This window comes from Pristis pectinata, chromosome 1 (assembly GCF_009764475.1).
Source record: "Pristis pectinata isolate sPriPec2 chromosome 1, sPriPec2.1.pri, whole genome shotgun sequence".
In the NCBI taxonomy this organism is placed as follows: Eukaryota; Metazoa; Chordata; class Chondrichthyes; order Rhinopristiformes; family Pristidae; genus Pristis; species Pristis pectinata.
The window spans coordinates 78,068,940-78,094,471 of NC_067405.1; the positions used below are offsets into that span (position 1 = coordinate 78,068,940).

The window sequence follows — 25,532 nt, forward strand, 5'->3', positions numbered from 1 at the left end:
GGATAGCAAGGATTTAGAGAGATATAGGCCAAACACAGGCAAATGGGTCTGGCTCAGTTAGGCAACAGTCGGCACGGACGAGCTGGGCCGAAGGGCTTGTTTCGGTGCTGCAGGATTCTATGGTTCTGGAGTTAGGGCAATAATCTAGACAACATCAATCCTATAAGTGCCCAGTTGGCAGTGCAGGGATGAAGACCCCGTCCTCTCTCAGGATATCAGAATCTCTCCTGTTGTCTCCGTCTCTCATGCCTTGTCCTCATTGGTGCCCCCAAGCCTGCATTCCCAGACTGTATACTCACCAGGCAATACTTCATAGAGTGGAGCAAGCCATCAGGCGTACCAACTCATTGTCGGTATCCTGAGAGAACATCTTATCTTGTTGACAACAGAGTCTGCCTGCCCACAGCCAGATGACAAGCACAGGGAAAGTAGTGCTTTGTAGTGGTGGGTTTCAAAAGCCTTATTGAAAAAAAACTCACAAGCTTTCAGGCATTAGTAGTGAGTAAATATCAATTCATTGCTTTAGTAAGTTTCTTTTGCAATCAGACACCTTGCTCCACTAAAGTTGTCAGTCCATTTGTTCAATTGACTGAAGCTATTTAAAGTAACTGATTGCAGGTTCTGACTGTGCTTTTCAGACTTCAGGTCCATAAATAACTGAGGTAAGTCAACTAACTGCATGTTTGTGCAACCTTCACTGTGAAGCACAAGAAGCCTGTAAATGGATTCAATCTGCACTCGATTGCCATGTGATGCAAAAGTATGAAGTCTTATTCTTCGGTGGTCCTTGTCCATTCTTGATAATACCTCACAAGACTTAGAATATATCAAAGGAGATGACACTGCAGCCAACTACATTTGGGCAATCTTGAGTGCCATGTCATGAGGCCACTTCATGGCATCTAGGATCAGAGAAGAATTAATGCTGTCAGCAACTGACAGCTATCAGTGGACTCCTACCAGCTTCAGTCCACCAGTTATTTTGGAAAAGTGTTTGAACATCAAGACCTCAACCCTGGAACAAAACCTAGGGTCTGCCAGGCAACAGTGATTCCTGCGTTCTTACATGCTTCTGAGACTTGGACTACCCATCGAAGGCACCTCAAAGCACTGGAAAGCTATCACCAACTCTATCTCCACAAATCCTCCAGATGCACTGGCAGGATAAACAAACTAACTTTAGTATTTCCTTCCAGCCCAACATTTCCAGCACAGAGGCCCTAATTACACCTAGTCATCATCATTGAATGGGTTATGTTATTCATCCGTCCAACACCACGCTCCTGAAACAATTCTATTCTTAGCTCTGTCATGGGAAAAGATTACCAGGTGGACAGAAGAAAAGATTCAAGGATGTGCTCAATGTGCTCCTGAATAAATACAACATCCCCAATGACTCCCAGGAATCCCTGTTCCGTGAGCATTCAGGATGGTATTGAGAACCTTGAGTCCGTGCATCAGCAGCACATAGAAGCCTTGTGCAAGCGGCAGTAGGGGCGCACCACCTGACAAACTACCTACCTACCCTCCCCCATCAGCCTCAGAATCCACAGGACCATAGTGCATGCATGTCACTTTCAACCCCGAGGGACTACCCAGGAAGAAGGATTCTTCAAATTAAGTAGTAAGCTGAAAAACACTTTTTACTCCTAAGGTGTGAAAGGCAGATGCTGATTTTATGTACGTGCCACTTCTTTCTTGATCTATATAAGATGATAAGTGTATCGGGTTGGCAGATGTTCAGGATGCTGTGTATACCGAGGGGGTTGATAGAAAATTAAAGAAGGCACCTAGAGGCACATATCTAGAGGAAGGTGGACGGATTGAACTCTCCAGCAGCACCTATCTTGAGCGGAGACCTTTAACTAACACAGGTGGGCTCTACCCATGGGGAAGCCCTCCTTCAGTGCTCTCGCAGTGTGAGCAGAAGAATTTTCGGGCAAGTGATACTGAAGAAGTGTTATGTACTATTTGGCTTCATGGTACACGTCCAGAGGCCTTTGTGCACTAATGTACCGTGTTTACAGAAACCCGAACAACAATTTATGCCTAATGTCCTTTACTCAAACCTGAAAATAGTCCTTCAAATCAATGAATTGATTACCTTGTCTTTACCTGAAACTTGGTATCCTGCAGCAAGTGACTCACCTAACTCCCAAACTTTTTTCACCATTTGCAAGGAGTATGAAGGAATACTCTCCACTTGGCTGAATGAGGATAATTGAGATATACATGGCTGGTTTAATTGAATATAAATAGATTTTAGCTTTAATAAATTGGGATTGGATGACAGGCAGGGTTATTGTTTTTTTCAAGTACATACTTTAGATGGGTTACTTTACTCGATGTACTGGCTGGATTACTGTTAGTCACCAAAAATATATTGGAAGTGAGTTTATGTTAGTAAAAAGTGACCTGGCTTACTTTGATTTATTTGGAACTAGGTATTTTAATACTTGGGTACTGCACAATGAAAACAAAAGCTTGGTTATTCTTATGTATGTTGAGATAGGTTACTTTATAATGATTAATTTACAATATACATTGGATGATTTCGAGGTGGTTGGATTAATTGAATACATGTTTCCATACTGGATTAAAATACATAGATATGCATTTAGTATATGTGGTGGCTCGATTAATTCATTATATTTGGTAATTTGAGCCATATATTTATCGGGGATATTTTAATAAATATGTCCTCTAATTTAATATATTTTCAATATATTGAGAGAGCTTTTTAAGTGTCAGCAGTCAGATTTGGAGTTTCTGCTGGTCGCCGACATTTATTGAGGGTTGGGGACGGCGCCTTTAAGAAGCCAGGCCGACCCCGGAATATGTTGCAAACGGCGGTCAGGACTTCATCCGGAGCCGGGCCGAGCCTTCAGAGGCAGCTGTGTGACAGCGACCAGTCCGGAGAGCGGCGGCGGCGTGGGGCGGCGATTGCAGGCTGTCGGACCAGGACTGGAGGGGGGCAGCCGTCCGAAAGAGAGGGACACAGACAGACGTAGGTACACTGGAGAGGAATAGAGTGTGTGCTGAGAGAGAGAGAGCGTTTGAAATGGAGGAGAGAGAGCAACGAGAGAGACAGGAGAGACTTGCTGCTGAAGGAATACAGAACCCGGACAGAGACAGTGCATCAAATGGATCCGAGCAGAGTGTGGAGGGAGAGAGACAGTGATCCTATGAAGAGGAACAGACCACTGAGGGAGGGATTTTCCACCAGATGGAGAGGGGCAGAGTGTGGAGGGAGAGATGGCGTGGATCAAATTAAGGAGCAAGGAGGCACTATCAAATGTAGTTTATGAAGGGAGTGCCAAAAGGATGGGGAGTAGGAAAAGGAGGAAGATGCTGTTCCAGATGGAGTCACTCTACCTAGTGGAGTGGGTAGAGTTTGAAGGGAGAGAGAAATTGAAAAATAGCGATTTCCAGAGTGTGCAAAGTGGGGTGTGATATTAAATGAAAAGAGGAAGCTTATGCAGACAAAGACCGTCAGAGAGGGGAAACCTGTGGAGGAAGACACTGTACCAAAAGTAGAGTGGGGAGAATGCTTCAATGGAGGGGGTCAGAATATACAAAGAGACATACTGAGAGATAGTTAAAATGAAGAGAAACACAGTGTCTCCCTTTTTTATTTAGTAGTGTTCCTTCATTTACTGACCTTCTTTTGATACAGTATCCCTTCCAGAGTCCTACACTGTCTCATTTGTGAGAGATCTGGGTGTCCTAGTGCATGATATAGTATTAGTCTTCTTAATTAGGGAAGGATATTAATGCATTGGAAGCAGTTCAGAGAAGGTTTACCAGACTGATACATGGATAACTGATACCTAACCAGGTTGCCTTGTGAGGAAGGGAGGAATAGGCTCGACTTTATCTGCTAGAAATGTGGAAAGGATGTTTCCACTTGTGGAGCAATCTAGAACTTGGGGTTGCCAATTTAAGAGAGAGATGAGGCAGATTTTTTTCTTAGAAGGTGATGAACCTTTGGAATTCTTCCTCAAAGGTCAGGAGAAGCAGAGCTTTTGAATATTTTTAAAACAGATGCATATAGATTCTTGATAAGCAATGACGGTGAAAGGTCAGTGGGAGTGGGTTGGAATGTACAGATGAGGTTACAGTCAGATTAGCTGTGATTTTATGAAATGGGATTGAGGGGCTGAATGGCCTACTCCTGATTCTAATTTGTACCTTCATATTTAGTAGTGTATTTCTTTCTTGCTGTATACCCTGTGTCTCTCTGTTTGAGAGTGTGGAGGAGAGATTATCAAATGAAGAGGGGTAGAGGGTGCAAAGAGACTATCAAACAGAATGGTACTTTATGCAGAGAGATAGGTGTTCAGTATCAAGGGGAGTGGGACAGAAACTAAAAAATAAAGGAGCAGTTTAGGGAGAGAGATACTTTTTCAAATGGTAATGGATAATGGGGAGAGAGGAATTATCAAATAAGCAGCAGATTACGCAGTAAGTGTATCAATTGGTAAGGGGCATATTATGGAGAGAGTAACAAAGAAAGAGGGGCAGTTTATGGAGAGAAATGCTGTTGAAATAGAGAGACAGAATCAAATGGGGAAGGATGCAGCATGGAGAGAGAGAAATGTATCAGTGGAGGACAGTGAGTGTGTGGGTGGTTGGGTAGGAGGAAGGGAGGGAGGGGGCAAGAGAGAGATGTATCATGTGGAGAAAGGCCAAGATTGCATTTGTTTGATAACCAGTTCTGTGGGCCAAATAGTAATGTGTGGACTCTTTCTCCCTTTATATGTCTGATACACTCTCTCCCATCCTCTTTCTCTCAGTCTGAAGCATCTTAGTGTTCTCATGTCTGAAGGCACTTTATAAATTGTTTCACATGGAGTTCAAGGCTACTTAAGAATGATGTAAGGTCAGGGTAGCATCAAAATATTGGATGAAGAGAGAGAGGGGGATTGAGAGAGCACCAGAGTTTAAGAGACTGTCAGATGGAATGAGATCCAGAGAATCAGTATTGAAGGAAGTTGGATGTGAAGTGAGAGAAGGAGAGTTCTAGGCTATAGGAGAGAATGTTATGGAACATCCAAAGTGAAAGGGAGCATGCTGGAGAGAATGTTTGCCAAATGGAGTGAATACCAGAAGGAGAGTTTGGGCAAGTACAGAGGGGATATTGAGTAATTAGTGAGAGGATAGAACACCTTGGGAAAGACAGTTGTGGCGGTGAAGAGTCGCCTCCAATAGGAATAGAAATAGGAAGAATAGAGATAGGAAGAAAGTACTTCAGAGGGAGGGGACAGAGACAAATTAAATAGAAGACAAGGGTTAGAATATTATTGGTAGAGTATGGGAGAGAAAGGGGATGTGAGAGTGTATCAGACATGCCTACAAAGGGAGAAAGAGTCCATGAATAGGTGTTGTATGTAGCACTAGTACTTGGGTGACCTGCAAGGTATCAGGAAATTGGTGGAAAAAAGTGTTTAAAAATTTGTTGGGGTGGATTTCACATGGTAATGTTTAACTTGCATGTTCCTAATGACAGCTGCCTGCAGACATTGCAACTGCCATGTCAATGCAACTGGGAGGCATGTCAGCTCTTTAAGAACATCCTATGGCAGTTACACTGCAGCAGCATATGAAGTAGCCATGGGGGTAGGGTGGGGGCATGATATGCTACTGTATGGCAAGTTACACCCTCCCCCCCCCCCCCCCACCATGATGAGTTAGTTGTGCTGCAAATAGCTCCAAGCCACTATGGCAATGAGCTGATCAAGGGAACACCATCTTGCAAAGAGGTCGAGTGGTGCATAACAGACACGTTGCAATCTCTCCATCGTACTTATGGACAAAAGAGAAGCACAGAAAAATGGGACTAACAGAGTCCAAGGGCAGAACTCTGTCATGTGGGATCCTTTAATTTGTGTGTCCTTACTGACTTGTAAGGGTATTCCTCATTTTACTATGGGCAGCAAGTAGGCCGTAAGGTGCATGGCAGATAAATGGCAAATGCACCATGATGAAAAGTGTCTAGGCCAGTTGTCTGTTGATTGCTAATCAACCTGTGACTATGAGCTCATGATCTTGTGTGTATGATGTTTCTCATGTGCCAATCACTAATTTAAAAAAGATGCAAATAAGTCCAATTGCTAGGCAAGAGTTTCAGTGGTGGGGGTGGAGATTGGCAGGGAGGAGAAGAGAGGGAGGGAATGTTGGTAAGAAACCACTGGGTCTACTAAACGAGAGAGTGAAGAGCTAGTAGGGTTATACCATGTGACATCTCTAAATTGATTATAGAATGTGTAAGAAGCTACAGTAGTACTTTGCACCTGCCTGCTCACTCAGAACTACACTCACAGCTTAAGTTACCTCCCTTGCTGATTCTCTGAGATCTGCTTCAAAAGAAAATCAGTCCAGGAGTTTTATCTTGCCTTATTACCAGATTTTCTTTTTATTTCAAATATTTCAGGATATGGGGACTCAAGGATCAGGCAGAAAGCGGATTGCCAACCGAGAGCGACTGTCTGCAGAGGATGATACTCTGAATCTGATTGCTAGAGAGGTAAGTTGGATCTTTCTTCTCTCATGTTCCTGACTTGGGGCAGTGATTTTTTTAATGCAGTTTAAACATGCAATGCTCTTGAGAAAGGGCAGTGTATTTCTGTTAATATCACGGTCAAGTTTGTGTACCAGGCAATGTTATTACATAGTCCATAGTTTGATCAGCAACGCCATGGCCACATTTTGCAGAACTTTTGCATGTGCCCCCTTCAGGTCTGATTTACTGCCTTGCATATGTCACACAAAGGTCAAAAGCAGACAGCTTTGTGTTTGAGTCAGTGATTAGGTGTTCATTCTAGTTTGTGGTCCCTTTCCACTCTTTCCTCAAATGCTAAGTGGCCATGTCCTTCAAGATCTTCTACACATATCCATGAAGGTTTCTGGGAGACCATGTGGTGAAATGGGAAGTTTGTTAAATCTCTGAATTGGGTTGTTGTTCATAATGGACGATCTCCCTATATGTTGCTTGGCACAACAAATGTTTGGAAGGAGAATGTTGGCCAGCACTGTTGTCTTGGTGTCAACTGAATATCCATGCATTTGGTATGAGTGCCCAGACTGATGCAGGGTATTCAGCTGTTGAGAAAACCAATGTCACTGCCACAAAGGTATTTCAGCCCATTGTGGTGATTCTTACACTGTTCATCTGACTCTTGAAGCTGGTTATGGAAGGTCGAAGTTGGATCATGTTGCACATTCTTGCTGTTGAAGGTGATATTGAGATGATGGTTGAGGTGATAGGCTTGGATAGATTTGGTCTCGGCTTCCAATTGTGCAAATGCTCTGCCATTATTGACAGCTCTGGCATCAGCATCTTCACTCACTTTGAGCATCTTTTCCAGTGTGATTAGTTCTATATGCATATTTCCTTGGGGTTAGGCATATCTCTCTCATGACATAGCTTCTTCTATGTTCTACTTTTTTTCCCTGTAACTTATTTTCCCATACCTTCTTCATCCCACTTCTGCCACTCACCTACACACTAGGGGCAACTTACAGTCAACAATTAATATAACAATCAGCATGTCTTTCAGATGCAAGAGGAAAATGGAACATTGGGGGGTCGTGGGGGGAGCCCATGTGGTCACAGGGAGAACATGCATACTCCACACAGCCAGCACTGGAGGTCAGGATTGAACCCAGGTTGTTTGAGCTGTGAGGTAGTATTTGAGATAAGTATTGAAGGTGGCTGGGGCAAGAGCACTTGGCTGTGGGAGGCTGGAATATGGTGTTCCCGGTCTGCTCACTTCATCTCTGAAGTAGACTTGCACCTGTTCATTGTTCAGAGGCCACTTTGAGCTCTTTGTCAGACTTACTGGTGAAAGTTAGGGATGTTCCCTTTCCCCACAACCTTCCCTCCCTATTTGTTGCAGTCACACCAACTCTGTTCGAGAAGCAGTCTGATATCCAAAAGTCAGGTGCTCATAACCTGGGGAGGACTTCTATGTGACTAGAGGGGAATCAGTGGATGTACAATTTCCAGGCCACGTCAAAGGTTATGGTATAATAGGTAACATACTAGCAATGGTAGAGATTGGATGACTAACAGGAAACAGTTAGCATAAATGAGTCTATTTTTGATTGGCAAGATGTAAGAATAGTGTAACTTAGGGATTTGTGCAAGGACCTGAGCTTGTTAGTAGTTTTATAGAAGATATGGATGAAGATACCAAAGGTTTGTTTGCTAATTTTGCTGACGACACAAAGGTGTGAAAGGAAGTTGTGAAGAGTAAATAGGCTACAAAGGAATAAAGGTGGGTTATGTGAGCAGGCAAAGATCTGGCAAATGGAGTATAATGTGGGAAAATGTGAAATTACCTGTTTTGGCAAAAAAAACAAAAGCACAATTTCTAAATGGTGAAAGACTACAGAGTTCTGAGATGCGGAGGGATCTGGTGCATGACTTGCAAAAGGCAAGTATGCAGATATAGCCAGTAATTAAAAAAGCTAATAGGATTTTATTGTTAAGGAACTGAATACAAAAGTAGGGAGGTTATGCTTCAGTAAAATAGGGAAATGGTGATGCCATATTTGGAGCACTGTACTGTATGGGTCTCCATATTTAAGAAAAGGTGTAAATGCATTGGAAGTTCAGAGAAGATTTACTGGACTTGCCCCTAGAATAGGTGGGTTGCCGTGTGACAAAAGGTTGGACAGACCAGCTTTATATCCACTGGAGATTAGAAGAGGGAACTTGTTTGAAATATGTAAAATCCTGAGGGATCTTGACCAGGTGGATGTGGAGAGTAGGAGAATCTAGAACCAGAAATCACTGTTTAAAAATCTGGAGGGTTGTCCATTTAAGAATAAGATATGGTGAAATGTTTTCTCTCTGAAGGTTGTGTCTTTAGAACTCTCTTCATCAAAGGATAGTGGAAGCAGAGTCTTTGAATATTTTTAGGGCAAAGGTGGGCAGATAAGCAAGGGGGAATAGATAGGACTGCTGAGTTGAGGTTGCAATCACGATCTTATGGAATGGCAGAGCAGGCATAAGGAGCCTAATGGCCTACTGTGTCCTCTTTCCTGTGTTTCTGGGTCAGCATGTATTATGATTGTAAGCCACGGGTAACTGCATCTGTCCTCCTGTTGTCCTTGGTGCAAGAAGTGGGACACACAGCAGTGAGGAGGAGATGTACAAGATGCACTTCATTGGGGAGCATGTACCAGCCTCCTTCCAGTGCTGACCGGAAACTCTCCAGTGAGGTAACATCTGTGAATAGAGGTTCTTTTTGGTATTTGCTTAATGGACATGTGTGTTTGAATTGGCAAAAGAGACGGAGGGTTCAGTCATGTCTGCGCTTTGAGCGTATTTATGCAGAATTATAAACATGAGAGGATGGGTTAGACATTCACGACCAGAAGCAGCTGATACAAGCCCATTTAAGTACATGTGAATGCTGGACATCTAAAACTAAACATAAAGTGCTGGAAATGCATAACAAGTCAGTCAGCAGCTGTAAACAGAAAATGTAAACAAAGGTTTTGGATGTATCCTTCCTCAGAACTGAGAACACACAGAATCGTGCTTGGGTGACCTAAATCATGAAGGTCGATGTTATTTAAAATTGAAATAAATTACACTTCCCTCAAAGCAGTTGGTCAAGGATCTTAACCAAGAGTTGGAAAACTTTTCTACACAAATTTTCAGATGCTCACAGCCTGATTGCTTGTCTTGCAGATTATTCTTCTCTCTCGTTCTCTCAACAAATAATTATTCATTGTTTAGGGAGTGGTGCACAGCAAATCTCTTTGAAGTAGTGCTCAGCAAAATTGGAGCCTCTAGAAAACGGGGATAATTGCAACTTTTGCAGACATCACACATTGTGGATTGGCACAGTGGTGCAGCTAATAGAGCTGCTGCCTCTGCTCCAGCAACCTGGGATTATTCCTGCATTCCAGTGTTATCTGTGTGAGTTTGCATGTTCTCTCTGACTACTTGGGTTTCCTCCTACATCCCAAAGATGCGCAGGTTGATAGATTAATTGGGCACTGTCTATTGTCCCTTATGTGTAGGTGAATGATAGAATATGCAGTGAGTTGATAGGAATGTAGGGAGAATAAAATGACTATAGTGTAAGTTTACTGTAAATGGGTGCTTGATGGGTAAAGTATGGTCTCAGTGGGCTGAAGGACTTGTTTCTGTACTTTATGACTGTGTAACTTAATCACTCACTTATGAGTGAGAAGGTTCACAGCAGACTTCAGGGGTGTATGTACAGGCAGGTGAAGCAGGCAGACACATGGCTGACTTGACCTAGAGAAGAATAAACCAAGGAAACTTGCTGCTCTTTTACCTGCCAGAGCCCCTCTTGAAGCAGACGTTCCCTTGGCAGCATGGCCCCTGAAGCTCTAAGGCCAGATTGGCGAGGAATATGCCTTGCATTCATAAATTATACAGAAGTGAGTTGTGTGACAGGCCCCAAAGCTGAACCATCTGTCAGTGAGCTTGAGTGTTTGTAGGTGTTTAAAAATTATACATACTGCTTTTTTAATAAAAAGTATTAAAACACTATTTACATCAGTTAACGGTTTAAAGACAATATATAAAAAAATACATAAACTATCTGAAACTTACTGCAGTTCTTCCTCTCCCTGGAAACTCATTTAGTTACTGAACCTGCACATAATGTGACCTGGCACAGGTTTGAAGACCAGCTTCCCCAGTTTAATTGCAGGTGCTACATTGCAGGGCTCTCCAAGGAATCTAGTGTCTGAGCCCAATATTCTGATCACTGCCGAGGACCTCAAAGCAAAGTTCAGACTTGCACTGGAACCTTAAGCCTCCTGATAATTAGGTGCAGTTCACTTCAGAGCACCAAGGCCTCTAAGATGGTGCAATCACAGCTGAAGTTCCTCTATTGAGTTAGTTCCACAGATGTGCTAGAAGCTGCACTGAGCAATCAGACATACTTCCATCTTCGCTTGTTTCACCAGAATGAAAGCTAGAGGTATACAACTGCTCTTGGCAACCAGAGTGCCTGCACCCAAATACTGACCCAACCCACATCCTGTGTATTCAAAGCATGGAAGTAGTGAGGGCACTGGTCGAGAATGGGCTTGATTCATTGTTATGGCTTTTCACTTTATTTTAATCAAAAAAAACTGCAGATGCTGGAAATCTGACATAAAAACAGAAAATGCTGGAAACACTGAGCAGGTCAGACAACATCTGTGGAAGGAGAAACTGAGTTTACATTTCTGGTCAAAGATCCTTTGTCAGAACAGGGTAAGAGAGAAAATGAGTTTGTTTCAAGTTGCAGAGAGAATGGGTGAGGTCAAAGGGAATATCTTTGATTGGATGAGGCCAGGGTTGCCACGGGATAAGCAGTAGATAAAGTTATCTGATTGATAGGTTAATAAGGAAAGTGCAAAAGAGAGCACATGATTAAAACGATGTAAATGCAGCAAAATTAGAACAGAGAAAATACAAAGGAACGTGAAAGTTGTGAAATGCCCCTAATTTTTCTGTCCCACAGGGTTGGCAGGGGTTTGTGTGGATGACTGAGGCAAGGATGGCAGTGGGGTGCAGATGTTCTTGGGTTTCTTCTCTGATCACTGTGTCAGACATTTTAATTCCCAAACAAAGTGTCAATGACCTTTTTTCCTAGTCCTGTGTCTCCTCCAGTTTGGTTCCGTCAACCTTAAAGTATTACATGTGGATTATTCCACCATGGAGTGACATGTTAATAATTTCCAACCACATTCTAACCTCCCCTTGCAGAGGCTGTCATGTATATTTTTTTACCCTTGTCCAGAATAACTTTAGCAGTACCATTGTCTGAGGAAAATGCCAAAGTGTCTGGGTCTAGGACTCTAGAATCTTCTAGATGTTTGGATTGGCAGGGAGTTAATTTGCTACTGAGCCCAATATAACCCATGATGACAATTTGGATGATGGAGGTTGACCAATGGGCAGCCACCAGTGGCTGTAGCAGGGGGAACCTGGACTGTTGTCTGCTTCCCAGCTTCAGTAGAGCTTTGCGTAGCCCAGGCTGCATGTGCCGAGTACATCAGCTGCCAGTCCTCTCAGAGACAGCCTGAGGAGGGCAATCCACACAGGAAGTGACGATGTGAAAATAGACAGCACAGTGGGAGTAACCATTACATCGCCTAACATTGTGTCATGCAGTCTCTCTGCCTCCCAGGCTTACCCTCCATTCACTTTATACTTCATGCTTTAACCCCACCCCCCCAACTTTAATTCCCATTCCTTGACACCATTCTTTTATGCCTTTTTCTTTCTTTTTCTCTCTCTGCCTTGCTCTCTGTCTATCTTATGCCAGTGTAATAAATGTTATTAGGCCTATTTTTAAATTTCACTTGGTCCCTACATTGCTTAGTGTGAATAGGGTTATGGGGGAAATGGATTGCTGCTCGCTTGAACTTCTAATGAATTATCAATTGTCCTAGAGTCACCTTTGACTTGATTATTAATTATAAAAATATTAGGTGAATAAAAGCTGCTGAGTGGTTTGATGATGGAACATCATATGATAAAGCTTCCATTGTTGTCCCTGTTAATGAAGTGTTTTTATTAAGTTAAATAAATCCCTTGAATTATAAATCTGTAATTAGATTTTAAATGGGGATATTGGACTTTCTAGGTTTCTTCCATATTCGATTTCTGAGCTTGTCACCCTTCCCCTGCTGGTGCTAGTAAGGAGTTTGCTGAGGCAGGAAGTTGGGTGTGAGTGGGGAGAAAAGAGTGAGAAAGTATCTGGTGATTTTGTTTTTGATCAGTTATGATCTTGACCCGACAGGCAATTTCATGTGAGGGTTAAGTTCTATATTACATGCTGAATGGGATTGGACATTCTGGATGGTGCAAGGTACTGGAGGAAAACCTGAGGTTTCAGCCTGATTGCACTGCAAATAGGCTTTTTTTTTGGTTGGCTCGATTTCCTACATATTGTTGTAGCCAGTGCAAAAGATTGCAGAAATTAGCCTTTTTCACCCTTGGCACCATTTGCTTTCTGCAATATCTTTCACTGATTTTAAAAATGTGGTGGTAGACACAGCTGCCCCTCAAATTGTCTGCATGTCCAGGGGAGTTAACTGGCTTTGGAGAATTGTGTTTATTGCAAGCTTTCTAGGAGGTTCCATACATTCAGCTGAATATTTAAGCCGCATTGACACTATTAAGTACATTTGAAAAGACTTGGAATAAAATCATATTTAGAATTCTACTGAAGAACTCTTGTAGCCATATTCTAATTTGAGGAATGCTTTGTTTATATTTAATAAATCATTTTCAGCAATCTATATAGTCAGCAAAGATGGTGGATTGGCAGTATGATTTTTAAAATGCTGATTTATTGTTATAAATTTACTTTTTATTCATTTGTCATGATCTGGTTGTTATTGGCATGGCCAACATTTATCACCCATTCTAATTGTACTTGAAGATGGTGATGAACTGTCTTTTTGAATTATCGCTGTCCTTCTGATGAGGGTGCACCCACGGTGCTGTTGAGAAGGAAGTTCCAGGATTTAGACCCAAAAATGATGAAGGAACGGTGTTATAATTCCAAGTCCAGATGCTGTGCGGCTTGGAGAGCGTGCAGGTGGTGTTCCTATCCGCAAGCTCTGTTTGTCTGTCTTGGTGGTAGAGGTCTTGTATTTGTGGGGCGTTGTCTGAGTAGCTAGAGGGAGTAACTGCAGTGCAGTTTGTAGATTGAACTCATTGCAACCGCGGTGCACTGGTGGCAGAGGGAATTAATATTTTGGTTGGTGGATGGGATGCCAATCCAGTGGGCTGCTTTGTCCTGGATGGTTATAATCATCTGTAGTAATCAAACGTTTACTATGTTGCTAGTCTTAAATGTAGATGGAACATTTTCAAATAACTGTTTTAAAAAAAAGTGGTGCCAGATTGTTCATGCAGGTTTTGTTAGCTTTTGTGGAAAGGAGTTTGGCTGGAAATAAGAAAGGATTTTGGGATAGATATATTTCAGAGTGCAGAAGTTTGATCTGTATGTCTGTTGTGCAGAGTGTAAAATCGTCCCCTGATCCTTTAATGTATTCCTAACTGAATTTGCATCTGTATATCATGAGTGGAGGGGGTGGGAGTAGCAGGGTTGAGGGAGAAAGATGATAGACTGCTATGTTTGATTTATATTTTGGACAATTCCACTATCTGCAATATTCAGACTGTCCTGTCCAAAATGGACTCTTGTTGACCTTGTAAGAGGGAGACTAGCTGATTGGCCCATTGGTCCCACTAGTCTCAGTCTAACTTTGGACACAGTAAAGAAGAGGCATTCAACAGGAGACTTATCCCCAGTTTGGATGCCATTCTGTGGGTGAGCAGCATATTGCTTGCCACCTGACTTGAGCCACAATTTTCCTTTTGATGGAACAGACCTAGGTAGGTGAGGAAGGGAGAAGGCCAGCAGAGTGAGGCAGGCTGGAATAGTCCTGTTGAGAGCTGTGGGTGTGTGAATTTTGTTTAGATCAACTGCAGGGATCAACAAAAGCAGCATCATTTTGCTTATCTGAGATCAAACCCAAGAGGCTACTAATCAGGCTGGTCACAAATCAGTAGTTGCAGAAGAGAAACAAAGGATTACAGAAGAACCCCTCATTTCATTGGTACATTAGCCCAACTCCTGTTTATAACAATGCTATATGCAGTGCTGGCTGAGTACAAGTGTGGCTGGCCTGGGTGATCTGCATTCTTGGTAACATAGTCACACCCTGGCAAACAGACATTGCGTTACTCAAAATGTATGGCTATTTTTGGATCAGTGATTTGCCTGAGTAATAGACTGTGGGCTTGTGGGAGTTGGGCTGAAGCCCATTTCAGAGGCATGGGTTAAAAGCAGCCCTGGCAGCAAGGGGAGTTGAGTAGTGCATGGCAACCCCTAATGTGCAAGGTCCTATTCCACCATTCTTCTCCTTAGTTTAACAGGTGTTATTTCATTGTTTTATTCTGTATCAGTACCATGCAGTGCCAAATCTGCAGGGATTTGGCAGGGCACATTGTGACCATGCTGTCCTTTATCGGAGAGTGTTTACTGCCTTAGGGGCCTGGAATAAATCACAATTAACATTGATCCTTGATTTGTTTTTCCTGCCAACTAAGATTGTTGCTCCGAACAGTTCTAATGACTGTGATAATCCTATCTTTCATCTCTTTATGTGAGGTCCTCCATCTGTTTGTTCCCTGCCCCTTTCTGTAATTTTAACTCTTCCCCCTTTCCGCCTCACTCTCTCCATCTAATTATTCATTCTCGGTCCTATACCTTTTGCAGAGGGGAAGACTTAAAATTTATGGAAAGTGGGAGGAAGCAAACAGATGGAGGGCCTTGAAGTGTAAGGTAGAATGGGGCCGAGTCTCTCACTACCTGAGGGATTGTGAAAAAAGAGGCACACGTGTAGGTATTGTGTGGGCCTAGAACTTCCACAATGGGAAGGTTCTGAGGAAACAATGCTAATTATAAAAGTTATTTGTAGCCTTTGGGAGCAGCAGCAGAAGTTCTTGGCCTGTCTATATTTAGCAAACTCGAGTGCTGCAATATTGAAGGCTGCTTTGCTCTGTTTCTGACTCAGCCCAGTTCTCTAGGCAGCTGTTGAGAAATGGACCATACATTTGTTTTCGGGCCTAGACCCAACCCACTGTTTTTTTTTAAAATCTGGTTGCCAAGATACAAAGGAAGTGCCATTTCCTGACCTAACATCTCAAGCTGAGTACTGGGACAGGAATCGGTAGATTTTGCAGTCCCCTGTGAAGGGAAATCAGTTAACTGAACCTCTCATTGTGATGGATTCTGCCTATTCCAGAACAGGATACCAGGTTTCATTAGGGTGTAGAAAGCATTCAGCAATTAGCTCAGTGCAATTTGGGAAGGGTAGGGAGATGGGAATTAGTACTTTACTCAGCATAGGTTCTTTAACCTAGGTGTGGCATGGGCCCAAGAGCTAAGCAAAGGCATGGGCCTTCCCAGCATTCATTAAGTATATTAAAGTTAAGCATACATATCCATAATGTGTACTAGCCAGAAATTCATCCCCAGTCAGTCACACCAGCATCATCCAACAGATTTTTGAGGCAGGGTACAATGCACTGTCGTGGCACGGTAGCACAGCTCTAACCACCCAAGTTCAATCCTGACCTTGGCTACTGTTGTGGAGATTGCACACTCTCCCTATAACTGCATAAGTTTGCCCTCTCTGAGTTCCTCCAGCAAATTGTTTATTGCTGGTTGATAGGTTAATTGGCCAATGTGAATTGACCCTAGTGTTCAGGTGAGTAGTAGAATGTGAGGAGAATTGAGGGGCACATTGGCAGAATAGGCTATGGGAACATTAGTGCGGAATGGTATTGCTCTTTGTGCCAACATAGACTTGATGGGTTGAAATTCTGACCTCCTACTATGTTGTTAGGAAATATATCAAAATACTATACAATCTATGGAGGGTTCCTGACCAGGAAGAATCTTTTTAAGCTCCCATGTTTAATGTGTTGTTTAAAAAGCAGTTACACTGAAATTCCTGAGCACTGCCCTGCCCAAGTCTCTGTTTGTTGTTGAGGTTAGCCTGTAAAAAGCTTTGCTCCCTGCTCTGCTTCCTTTTGCCCAGATACCTCATCAAGCAAGTCTGCAATGTAACAGACTTATGCAGCCTGCTCGCCACTTCCATTGCTCTTAGCTGTTTGTATCTCTCTTCCACTTCCTCTGGGTAGGTGCACCCCAGCAATAGGGCAGATATTTGAGTCCAGTGTATAAACACGTCACAGCAGATGGGATCTGTCACTATGCAGGTTACCTTTTGCTGCTCAGGAACCTAAACTCTGGCACTGTTGGGCTTGTTATATGTTTAGCATTGACTGTGGCCTGCCTGTCTGAAGCCATTACTTCAGTCAGTGGATCCCTTGGTCTTGAGCTCCCTATTCAACAACAGCAACTGCTTTCATTGGTGTAGTTTGAAAGTGAAGCATTTTCATGGTGCTTCACAAGAGCATGATCCACTGAAATTTGACAGTGCCATATGAGGAGAAAATGGGTTGGGTAATGAGGATTTTATCTGAAATAACGAGGAGACACAGAAGTTTGGGGAGGAAATTTGGACCTAAAGGAAGACTACCAATAGTCAATGAATGGAAGTGGTGGAAGCTCAGGAGCCAGAACAATCAGTTATTCCAGGGAAGGATCTTTTCATGATGCAAATTAATCATGATTGTGCTCAGCGAGAACACTTCTGCAATATTTACACTTGAGCATAATCATGATTAGTTTACACTCTCTATAACTGCAGAAGGCAACAACTATTCCCATGGTCTCTCTGATAACTGAGTTCTGTCCTTTCAGTAAGCAATCATCCCCTCTTGGTAAGCAACGAGTGTGAAACATCATGGGGCACATCATCTGCTTGGGTTCCTCATGAGAGGGTGAAATAGTGGGCACCATGTTGGTCAGGTGTAGAGACTAGGTGGGATTATTTTTTTTATTCCCACTGCCCTCCCACCCCCATCCCTTCCCACATTAACACGAAAATTCATACCCGCAACACAGTGCGGCTTGGAGTGAAAGGCTTGCAATGATAGCCCACCTCTCTCAAGCTTGTAACATTCCAAACTACTTTAGAACCAATAAAGTACCTCTGAAATGTAATTATGTAATTTGGGAAATGCAGCAGCCAATTTGGACACAGGAAGATCTCTCAAACAGAAATGTGATAATGAATTGCAAATCGGTTTCAGTGATATTGTTTGAATGATAAATACAAGGCAGACACCCAGGAAGAACTATGCTGCTTTCCTCCAGTATGGTGTCAGAATCTCTCATGGCTATCTGAGAGGGCAGATATCTGTCCTATTTAACTCCACAATCAAAAACTATACCCATAGAACCATCAGCCTAGAATGGTTGTACTCCACTCTCTGGAGTGGGATTTAAACCCACACTTTCCTGGCATGGTGAAGAGAGCCATCGAGCTATGCTCATTTCCACTTTCATTACTGTGCGCCAACTCTAAGTACCTGCTTCCATGGATATATATTTCTGAGTCTTTGCTCTAGGAGTATTGGGTTTCTTCGGTACTATAGGATCTGACCTAGATTTAATGATGTTAATTGGAGAAGATGAAGAGATTAATTTCAGTTTTCCCATCAGACCAATTAACTTTTTAATCGTAGTCATAGTTGCATTGCAGAAAGTGGAAACTTGGTGGAGTTGGAGGAGATTGTGTCTTAGAGGTACAGGCACTCTAAACCATGGGGGGGGGGGGAGGGGTAACAATCTTGTAACACTGTGGGTATGTTGAAGTTACCAGTGTTTGATGTGCAAAATTTAACTCAAGACTACAGTGAAGCTGAAATTGTTTCTCACAGAAATTAGCTGAAAAAAAAAATTGCTTCTAAATTGTAGTTTCAGAATTTGGTTGAATGTGTGTTAATTTTTGTAAGGAAATCCATTTGAAGAGATTCCTTGTTGAGATTAGAGCCTGTTGTTGGGCCCAGAATGACTTCTATCCCTAGACAAGTGTTTACCTTCTGCCCAAGGGCCATTAAAGTGATGTTTTTGCTGAGAAGCTTCCTGTGTTTGTCATAAACTCGATGCAATCATTCTTAACATGCATCCTGCTGCAGTTCAGTTAGAATTATAGTCACCAGCCGGGGGCACAAACGGGACCGGGGCACAGGCTAGACACAATTCACAGCATATTAATTCTGAGAATTGATCAGTGAAATTGATCAGTATTCAGTATCATTCACCAGGATGCAAATGTGGGTATCCTACAGAGACCCCTATTTTAGAAATGTTATATAGGAGCGCTCAAACTGTAGGAACAGTGTATCCCTCCTATACAACAACAATATATATTGAAGCCACTCCTTTGGAGGAAATTTATTTAAGAATATTCTATACTGCCCCCATCCTAAATAGTGTCAATATATACAGGGACCAATCTTGTATGGAGATGTATATCAAGGCCATTACTATATGGGTACTCCTATTATGGAAACACTCCACCATAACAACAGGGTGCATACTATAGGTGTATCACCATATCCATGGTTTTTACAGGAATTTCAACAGGGCCTCTGTTTGTATGGACTGGAGAAACACCTATATATGGGCAGCATATCTGAACTACAGCTATATATGGTTGGCAGCGTAGACTGGTGGCAGGAGTTTTAATTGGAATGACGTGCACAATGATGGCTGGTGCTGGGTGACTGCTAAAGCTGTTGACAGGTCACATTTATGAAGTGGTGGATTTTTCTCCCTGTGCCTTGTCTGGTTGGATAAATCACCTTTTTGTCAGAGTCCTAGCTACAAGGCTGTCTAAACACAGTTTTCCCTAGGCTATGTGACCACTCTTCACTACTGTGGAGGACATGTTGGAGCCTGTGAATTCTACTGAGGGAGACAGAACTGCTGGCTTTGCGTAGACTTTTCAACATCTAGAAGATCAGGGTGGTGAAAATGTTCCACTTGCCTTGATGAATGCAGCCTCAAATGTATTGAAAAAGCTCAAATTTTTTTAGGATGAAGTAGGCCATTTGGTTGCCAACTGCATTGGTCACCTTAACAGTTACCAGCATCTGTCTTTGGCAATTCTAGCTGCAGTGTGCAGCACATACAAAAATGGGTGGTATCAATTCACCATGGTCTCCTCAGATCACCTGGAAAAGCCACCACCTCCATGATGTAGAAGGAGAACAGTACCATGTGTTCTCCACAGCCTGAGAGATTGCAGGCTCCATGTACTTGGAATATATTGTCACTTCCTCTGGTTAATGGATGGCAGTTCCTGAATGTCTCACCAAACAGGAGATCCTTCATTAGGTTAAAGTGATGGTTTGCACCACCTTTTAATGTGCAGTTAGGAATGCTCATTAAATACTGACTCAATACTTCCCATATCTCCCAAGAATAAATTCATGTACCTTTCCAATCCATGTACTCGTCCGACTGTCTTTTAAAAGTTGTTATTGTACCTGCCTCAACCACTTCCTCTGGTAGCTCATTCCACATAGATACCACTCTTTGTTTAAACCTATGCCCTCTAGTTCTTGATTCCCCAACCCTGGAAAAGACAAAGTGCATTCACCCTCTCTATGCCCCTCGTATCTTAGCGTCCTACGCTGTAAGGAATAAAGTCCTAGCCTGTCCAACCTCTCCCTATAACTCAATCCCTCAAGTCCTGGTAACATCCTTGTAAATCTTTTCAGTACTCTTTCCAGTTTAATAACATTTTTCCTATAGCAAGGTGACCAAAACTGAACGCAATACTGCAAATGCAGCCTCACCAGTGTCCTGTATGACCGCATCATGACGTCCCAACTTTTTGACTCAGTGCCCTGACTTACGAAGGACAGCATGCCAAAAGCTGCCTTCACCACCCTTCTTCATCTCCACTAAAATTATAATTCACTTTTCATTTTTCTTTCTAAATTTAACAACTATACATATTTCCAAAATATACACCATCTGTCAACCTTTTGTCCACTCAGTTAATCTATCTCTATCTCTTTGCAGGCTCTTTGTGACCTCCTCACAACTTCCTATCCACTTATTTTATATCATCAGCAAATTTGGCTACAATACACTGTCTCTTTATCCAAGTCATTAATATACATTTGTCTAATATTGGATTTGAGAGCTTGATCTTCACTCAGCCAACTAGCAACAATGATGAATTTCGTTGAAATTCGTCTTGACTCGGACATGGTTCCTATGATACAGAAAGTACTCCATATTTTCCAGGATCTCATCATGGACTTTTGTTGTTGGGGAATTATGTTGTGCAGCGCGATTAGGTTGTTGAGGATAGGAGAAATAAGACGCTGCAGATGCTGGAATCTGGAGCAAAAAGTAAACTGCTAGCAGAACTCAGTGGGTCAAGCAGCACCTGTGGAGGCAAAAGGAATCTGTGAATGTTTCAGGGTTGAATCCCCGCATCAGGCTTTTATAAGTTTGGAAAATTACCTTGTATAGCATTTCCTGCATTTTTACTGGACTTACCACTTGGTAAATATATGTCCACGTGGCTCGAGTTAGACACCTTTCAGGCATTGAGTCACAGCAGGGATGTTCTTTGGAGTGCTTCTTTCCATGGTTACTGACAGGCTCTCTGTTCTTCATAAGCTCTCCAGTGTTCTTGGCACGTAGCAGGTTGGGCCTTTGCCTGGACCATAGACTTTAGCTGTTGTGATTAATGGCATGTTGTGGGATCTCCTGTGTTCTTTCCATCAGCTGTCAGTTTTGGGCCCCAACATTTCTTGGACATTGGCCTTCAAGTGCCTGTAGCACTGTTTATTTGCCTCTGTTACCCCCTCGATGTCTGGTGCAGTTTCCAATCCAAGAATGCTTTGTATTTGTAACTAATTATCTCCTGAACTTCCTGGTCATTATAATCAAAGCTGTCACACCAGGGATAAGGCTAATCTTCAAGTTCAGGTCTTGAGTTCGAGGAAGGCTGATTTCAAAAGTGTAAGGGAGGACCTGGCTAAAGTAGGCCAGGAGCAGATGCTTGTGGGCAAAACAACAGCTGATAAGTGGGAATCATTTAAGGAAAGAGTTAGTAAGAGCTCAGAGCCAGCATGTTCTGGTAAAGGTAAAAGCTAAAGATGGCATGATTAGCAAACCTGAGATGACAAAGGCCAATGAAGGTTTGATCAGAGGAAAGAAAGCAAACCTATGGCAAGTATAGACAATACATCAAGTATCTTGAGGAATATAGAGGGTGTAGGAGAGAACTTAAGAAAGAAATTAGGAGGGCAAAAAGAGGCCATGAAATATACTTGGCAAGTATGATTAAGGAGAATCCTGAGACATCTTATATGTATATCAAGAGCAAGAAGGTAGCTAGGGAAAGAGTAGGTCACCTTGGGGACCAAAAGGGTCATCTGTGTGTGGAGACAGGTGATGTGGGCAAGGTCCAGTTGAATACTTCTCATCTGTATTCACCAAGAAGAACAAGGAAGATAGTGGGTTCAGGGAGGGGTACTGAGATAATCAGGAGCGGGTCAATATTAAGAAGGCATAGGTGTAAGGGAAGCATAAGGGTTGATAAATCCCCAGTGCCAGATAAGATCTATCCTAGTTTGCTATGGGAAGCAAGTGGGGAGACAGCTGGGGCCCTGATACGGATTTTTGCATCTTTGTTAGCTATGGTGGAAGTGCCAGAAGTCTGGAGGATAGCTAATATTGTTCCTTTACTCAAGAAGGGGAGCAAGGATACGCCAAGTAACTATAGGCCAGTGAGCCTTATGTCAGTTGTAAGGAAATTGTTGGAGTAATTCCAAAGGGATAGGATGTATGTTCATTTGGAAAGGCAGGGCTGATCAAGGATAGTCAGCATGGCTTTACGTTGGGGAAATCCTTCACTAATTTGGGTTTTTGGAGGAGATAACTGAAAAGATTGAAGGTAGGATGGCAGATGTTGTCTATATGGACTTTACTAAAGCATTTGGCAAGACCCCACATGATAAGCTGGTCCAGGTGGTTAAGGCACATGGATCAAAGGCAAGCTAGCTAATTGGATCCAAAATTGCTTGGTGATAGGAGGCAGAGGGTAGTTGTACAAGGATGCTTTCCTGATTGAAAGTCAGTGACCAGTGGTGTACCGCAGGAATCGATGCTGGGACCTTTGCTGTTTGTGATATATATTGAAGGCTTGGATATGAATGTAAGAGGTGTGATTAGTAAGTGTGCAGATGACAGGAAAATTGCTGGTGTTGCGGATAGCAAAGAAAGTTGCCTAACACTACAGTAGGATGTAGATCGGATGGAAAATTGGGGTGTTGGCAGATGGAATTTAAACCTGACAAGTGCAAGGTGATATAGTTTGGGAAGTCAAATAGGATAAGACCTGTACAGTAAATGATAGCATGTTAAGGAGTGTTGATAAACAGAGGGACCTTGGGGTTCAAGTCCATAGTTCCCTAAAAATGGCAAACATAGGTTGATTGGGTAGTGATGAAGGGATATGGCGTGCTTACCTTCATAGGTGTGGAAATAGAATATAACAATTGGGACATTATGTTGAAACTCTACAAAACAGTGATTAGAGTGCACTTGGAGCATTGTATGCAGTTCTCGTCGCCACACTATGGTAAGGATTTTGTTGCACTGGAGAGAGTAGAGGCAATTCGCCAGGATTTGCCTGGATTGGAGGATTTTGGATGTATGGGGAGATTGGATAGGCAGGGCTTGTTTTCCCTGGAGCAAAGGAGGATGGGAGGTGACCTGACAGGTACAGGTAGTCCCTGGGTTACATAAGGGTTCCATTCCAAAGAACTGTCCAGAAGCCAATGTCTCTGTAAGCCAGAAAAGTCCATTTTCTATAGCTACCTATATTATATCACTCTATATGCATGAGAAAGGATCCAAATCTCTAAGAGTAGGCTTGACCTTGGCAGGTAGGGGAGTGGTAGGTTCTTTAGACACTCAGGAATGGGAAGCCACTTCTGCAAAGGATAACTCTCATGCATATTAATGAAAAGATTGGGGCCCAGCCACATTCCCACCCCTAGCAGGCTGAGTGCTGATTTAAGTCAGTATGCAATACCAACAGAATCACTGGGGTCATATCTCCTTGCCACTCTTCCTTCCTCATAAACATGTGCTCGTGAAAATCTCTGCTGCCATCGCTTCATTTTGCATCATTCCTTTCCACTAAGTTACATGGCCCATTGGTCCAACAATGCTGCAATTTATAACTCCCTTCCTTTTTCTTCCCTTCAAACCCCTCCACAGTCCCACCGACCCCCCCCCCCCCCCATTCCATGAACTCCTACAACCCTTTGAAACCTGAACTCCAGTTTTTGTCTTTTGCACACTACCCACATTCTTTGCCCCAACATTGGTGCCTCAAAACTCTTCCTTTAAACTTACTTATTACTCCAGCACCAAATCTCAGTTGATATTCCAGTACCTGGAGATTCATTAAACTGAAGTGCTGTCTACTCTCTCAAGTGGGCACAAAAGACCCATGTCAATTTTTCCAAAGATCATATTTTCTTACAATATAAGGAGACCATTTGGCCCACTGATTTTACGCCAACTCTCAGAACTATTTCATCAATTCCCTTCCCACACATACTTCCCATAACAGAGCCCTTGAGGATTATAAAGAAGAAGCCAGAAAAGAACTCAAAGGGAATTAGGAGAGCCAGGAGGAGCCATGAAAAGTCATTGGCAAGTAGGATTAAAGAGAATCCCAAGGTATTCTATACATACACCAACAATAAGAGGATAACTAGGGAGCAAGTAGGACTGTCCAGGATAAAGGAGGGAACGTGTGTGTGGAGATGGAGGATGTGGGAGAGTTCCTAAATGAATACTTTGCATCAGAATTACCAAGGAGAAGGACATGGAGGACAGGGAAGTCAGTGTAGAGTGTGCTAATATGCTAGGGCATGTCGAGATAAAAGAGGTAGTGTTGGGTCTCTTAAAGAACATTAAGGTGGATAAGTCCCCAGGGCCTGATGGGATATACCCCAGATTATTGAGAGAGGCAAGAGATGAGATTACTGGGGCCTTGACCAATATCTTTGTGTCCGCTCTAGCCACAGGCGAGGTCCAGGAGGACTGGTGAATAGCTAACGTTGTTTCATTATTCAAGATGGGAAATGGGGATAATCCTGGAAACTATAGACCGGTGAGTCTCACATCAGTGGTATGGAAAATATTGGAGAGGGCTCTTAGGGACAGGATTTATGAGCATTTGGAAAACCATGGCCTAATTAGGGACAGTCAGCATGGCTTTGTGTGGGGCATGTTGTTTCTTACTAAATTGATTGAGTTTTTCGAGGAAGTGATGAAGGTGATTGATGAAGGTAGAGCTGTGGACGTTTTTCTACGTGGATTTTTGTAAGGTGTTTGACAAGGTCCCTCATGTAAGGCTCATCCAGAAAATTAAGATGCATGGGATTCACGGTGAATCGGCCATTTGGATTCAGAATTGGTTTTTCAGAATTTGGACTTGGAAGACAGAGGGTAGTGGTTGATGCGACTTATTCTGGCTGGAGGCCCGTGGCTAGTGGTGTTCCACAGGGATCCATACTGGGACCTCTGTTGTTTGTGATATATATAAATGACCTGGATGAAAACGTAGATGGGTGGGTTAGTAAGTTTGCAGACAATACGAAGTTTAGTGGTGTTGTGGATAGTGTAGAAGATTGCCAAAGGATATAGGAGGATATAGATCAGTTGCAGATATGGGAGGGAAATGGCAGACAGAATTTAACTTGGCCAAATGTGAAGTGTTGCACTTTGGAGATCAAATGTAAAGGGTCAGTACACAGTTAATGCCAAGACCCTTAACAGTGTTGATGTGCAGAGGGATCTTGGGATCAAAGTCCACTGCTCCCTGAAAGTGGCTACATAAGTTGATAGGATGTTAAAGAAGGCATATGGTATGCTTGCCTCTATTAGTCAAGGAACTGAGTTCAAGAGTCAGGAAGTTATGTTACAGCTTTATAAAACTCTGGTTAGGCTGCATCTGGAGTATTGCATTAAATTCTGATCGCCATATCACAGGAAGGATGTGGCGGC

The 25,532-nt window shown here is 42.8% G+C and overlaps 1 protein-coding gene across 1 annotated transcript in view; it reads left to right on the forward strand.

Annotated features, from left to right (window-relative positions):
• Window positions 1-2,870: 2,870 nt before the first annotated feature.
• Window positions 2,871-25,532, forward strand: part of LOC127568008 (trichohyalin-like) — a 108,426-nt gene continuing 85,764 nt past the window's right edge. The window contains 2 exon segments of the mRNA XM_052011288.1: window positions 2,871-3,007; window positions 6,434-6,526. Of these exon segments, the coding sequence (XP_051867248.1) occupies window positions 6,437-6,526 (90 nt within the window). The 5' untranslated portion in view covers window positions 2,871-3,007; window positions 6,434-6,436.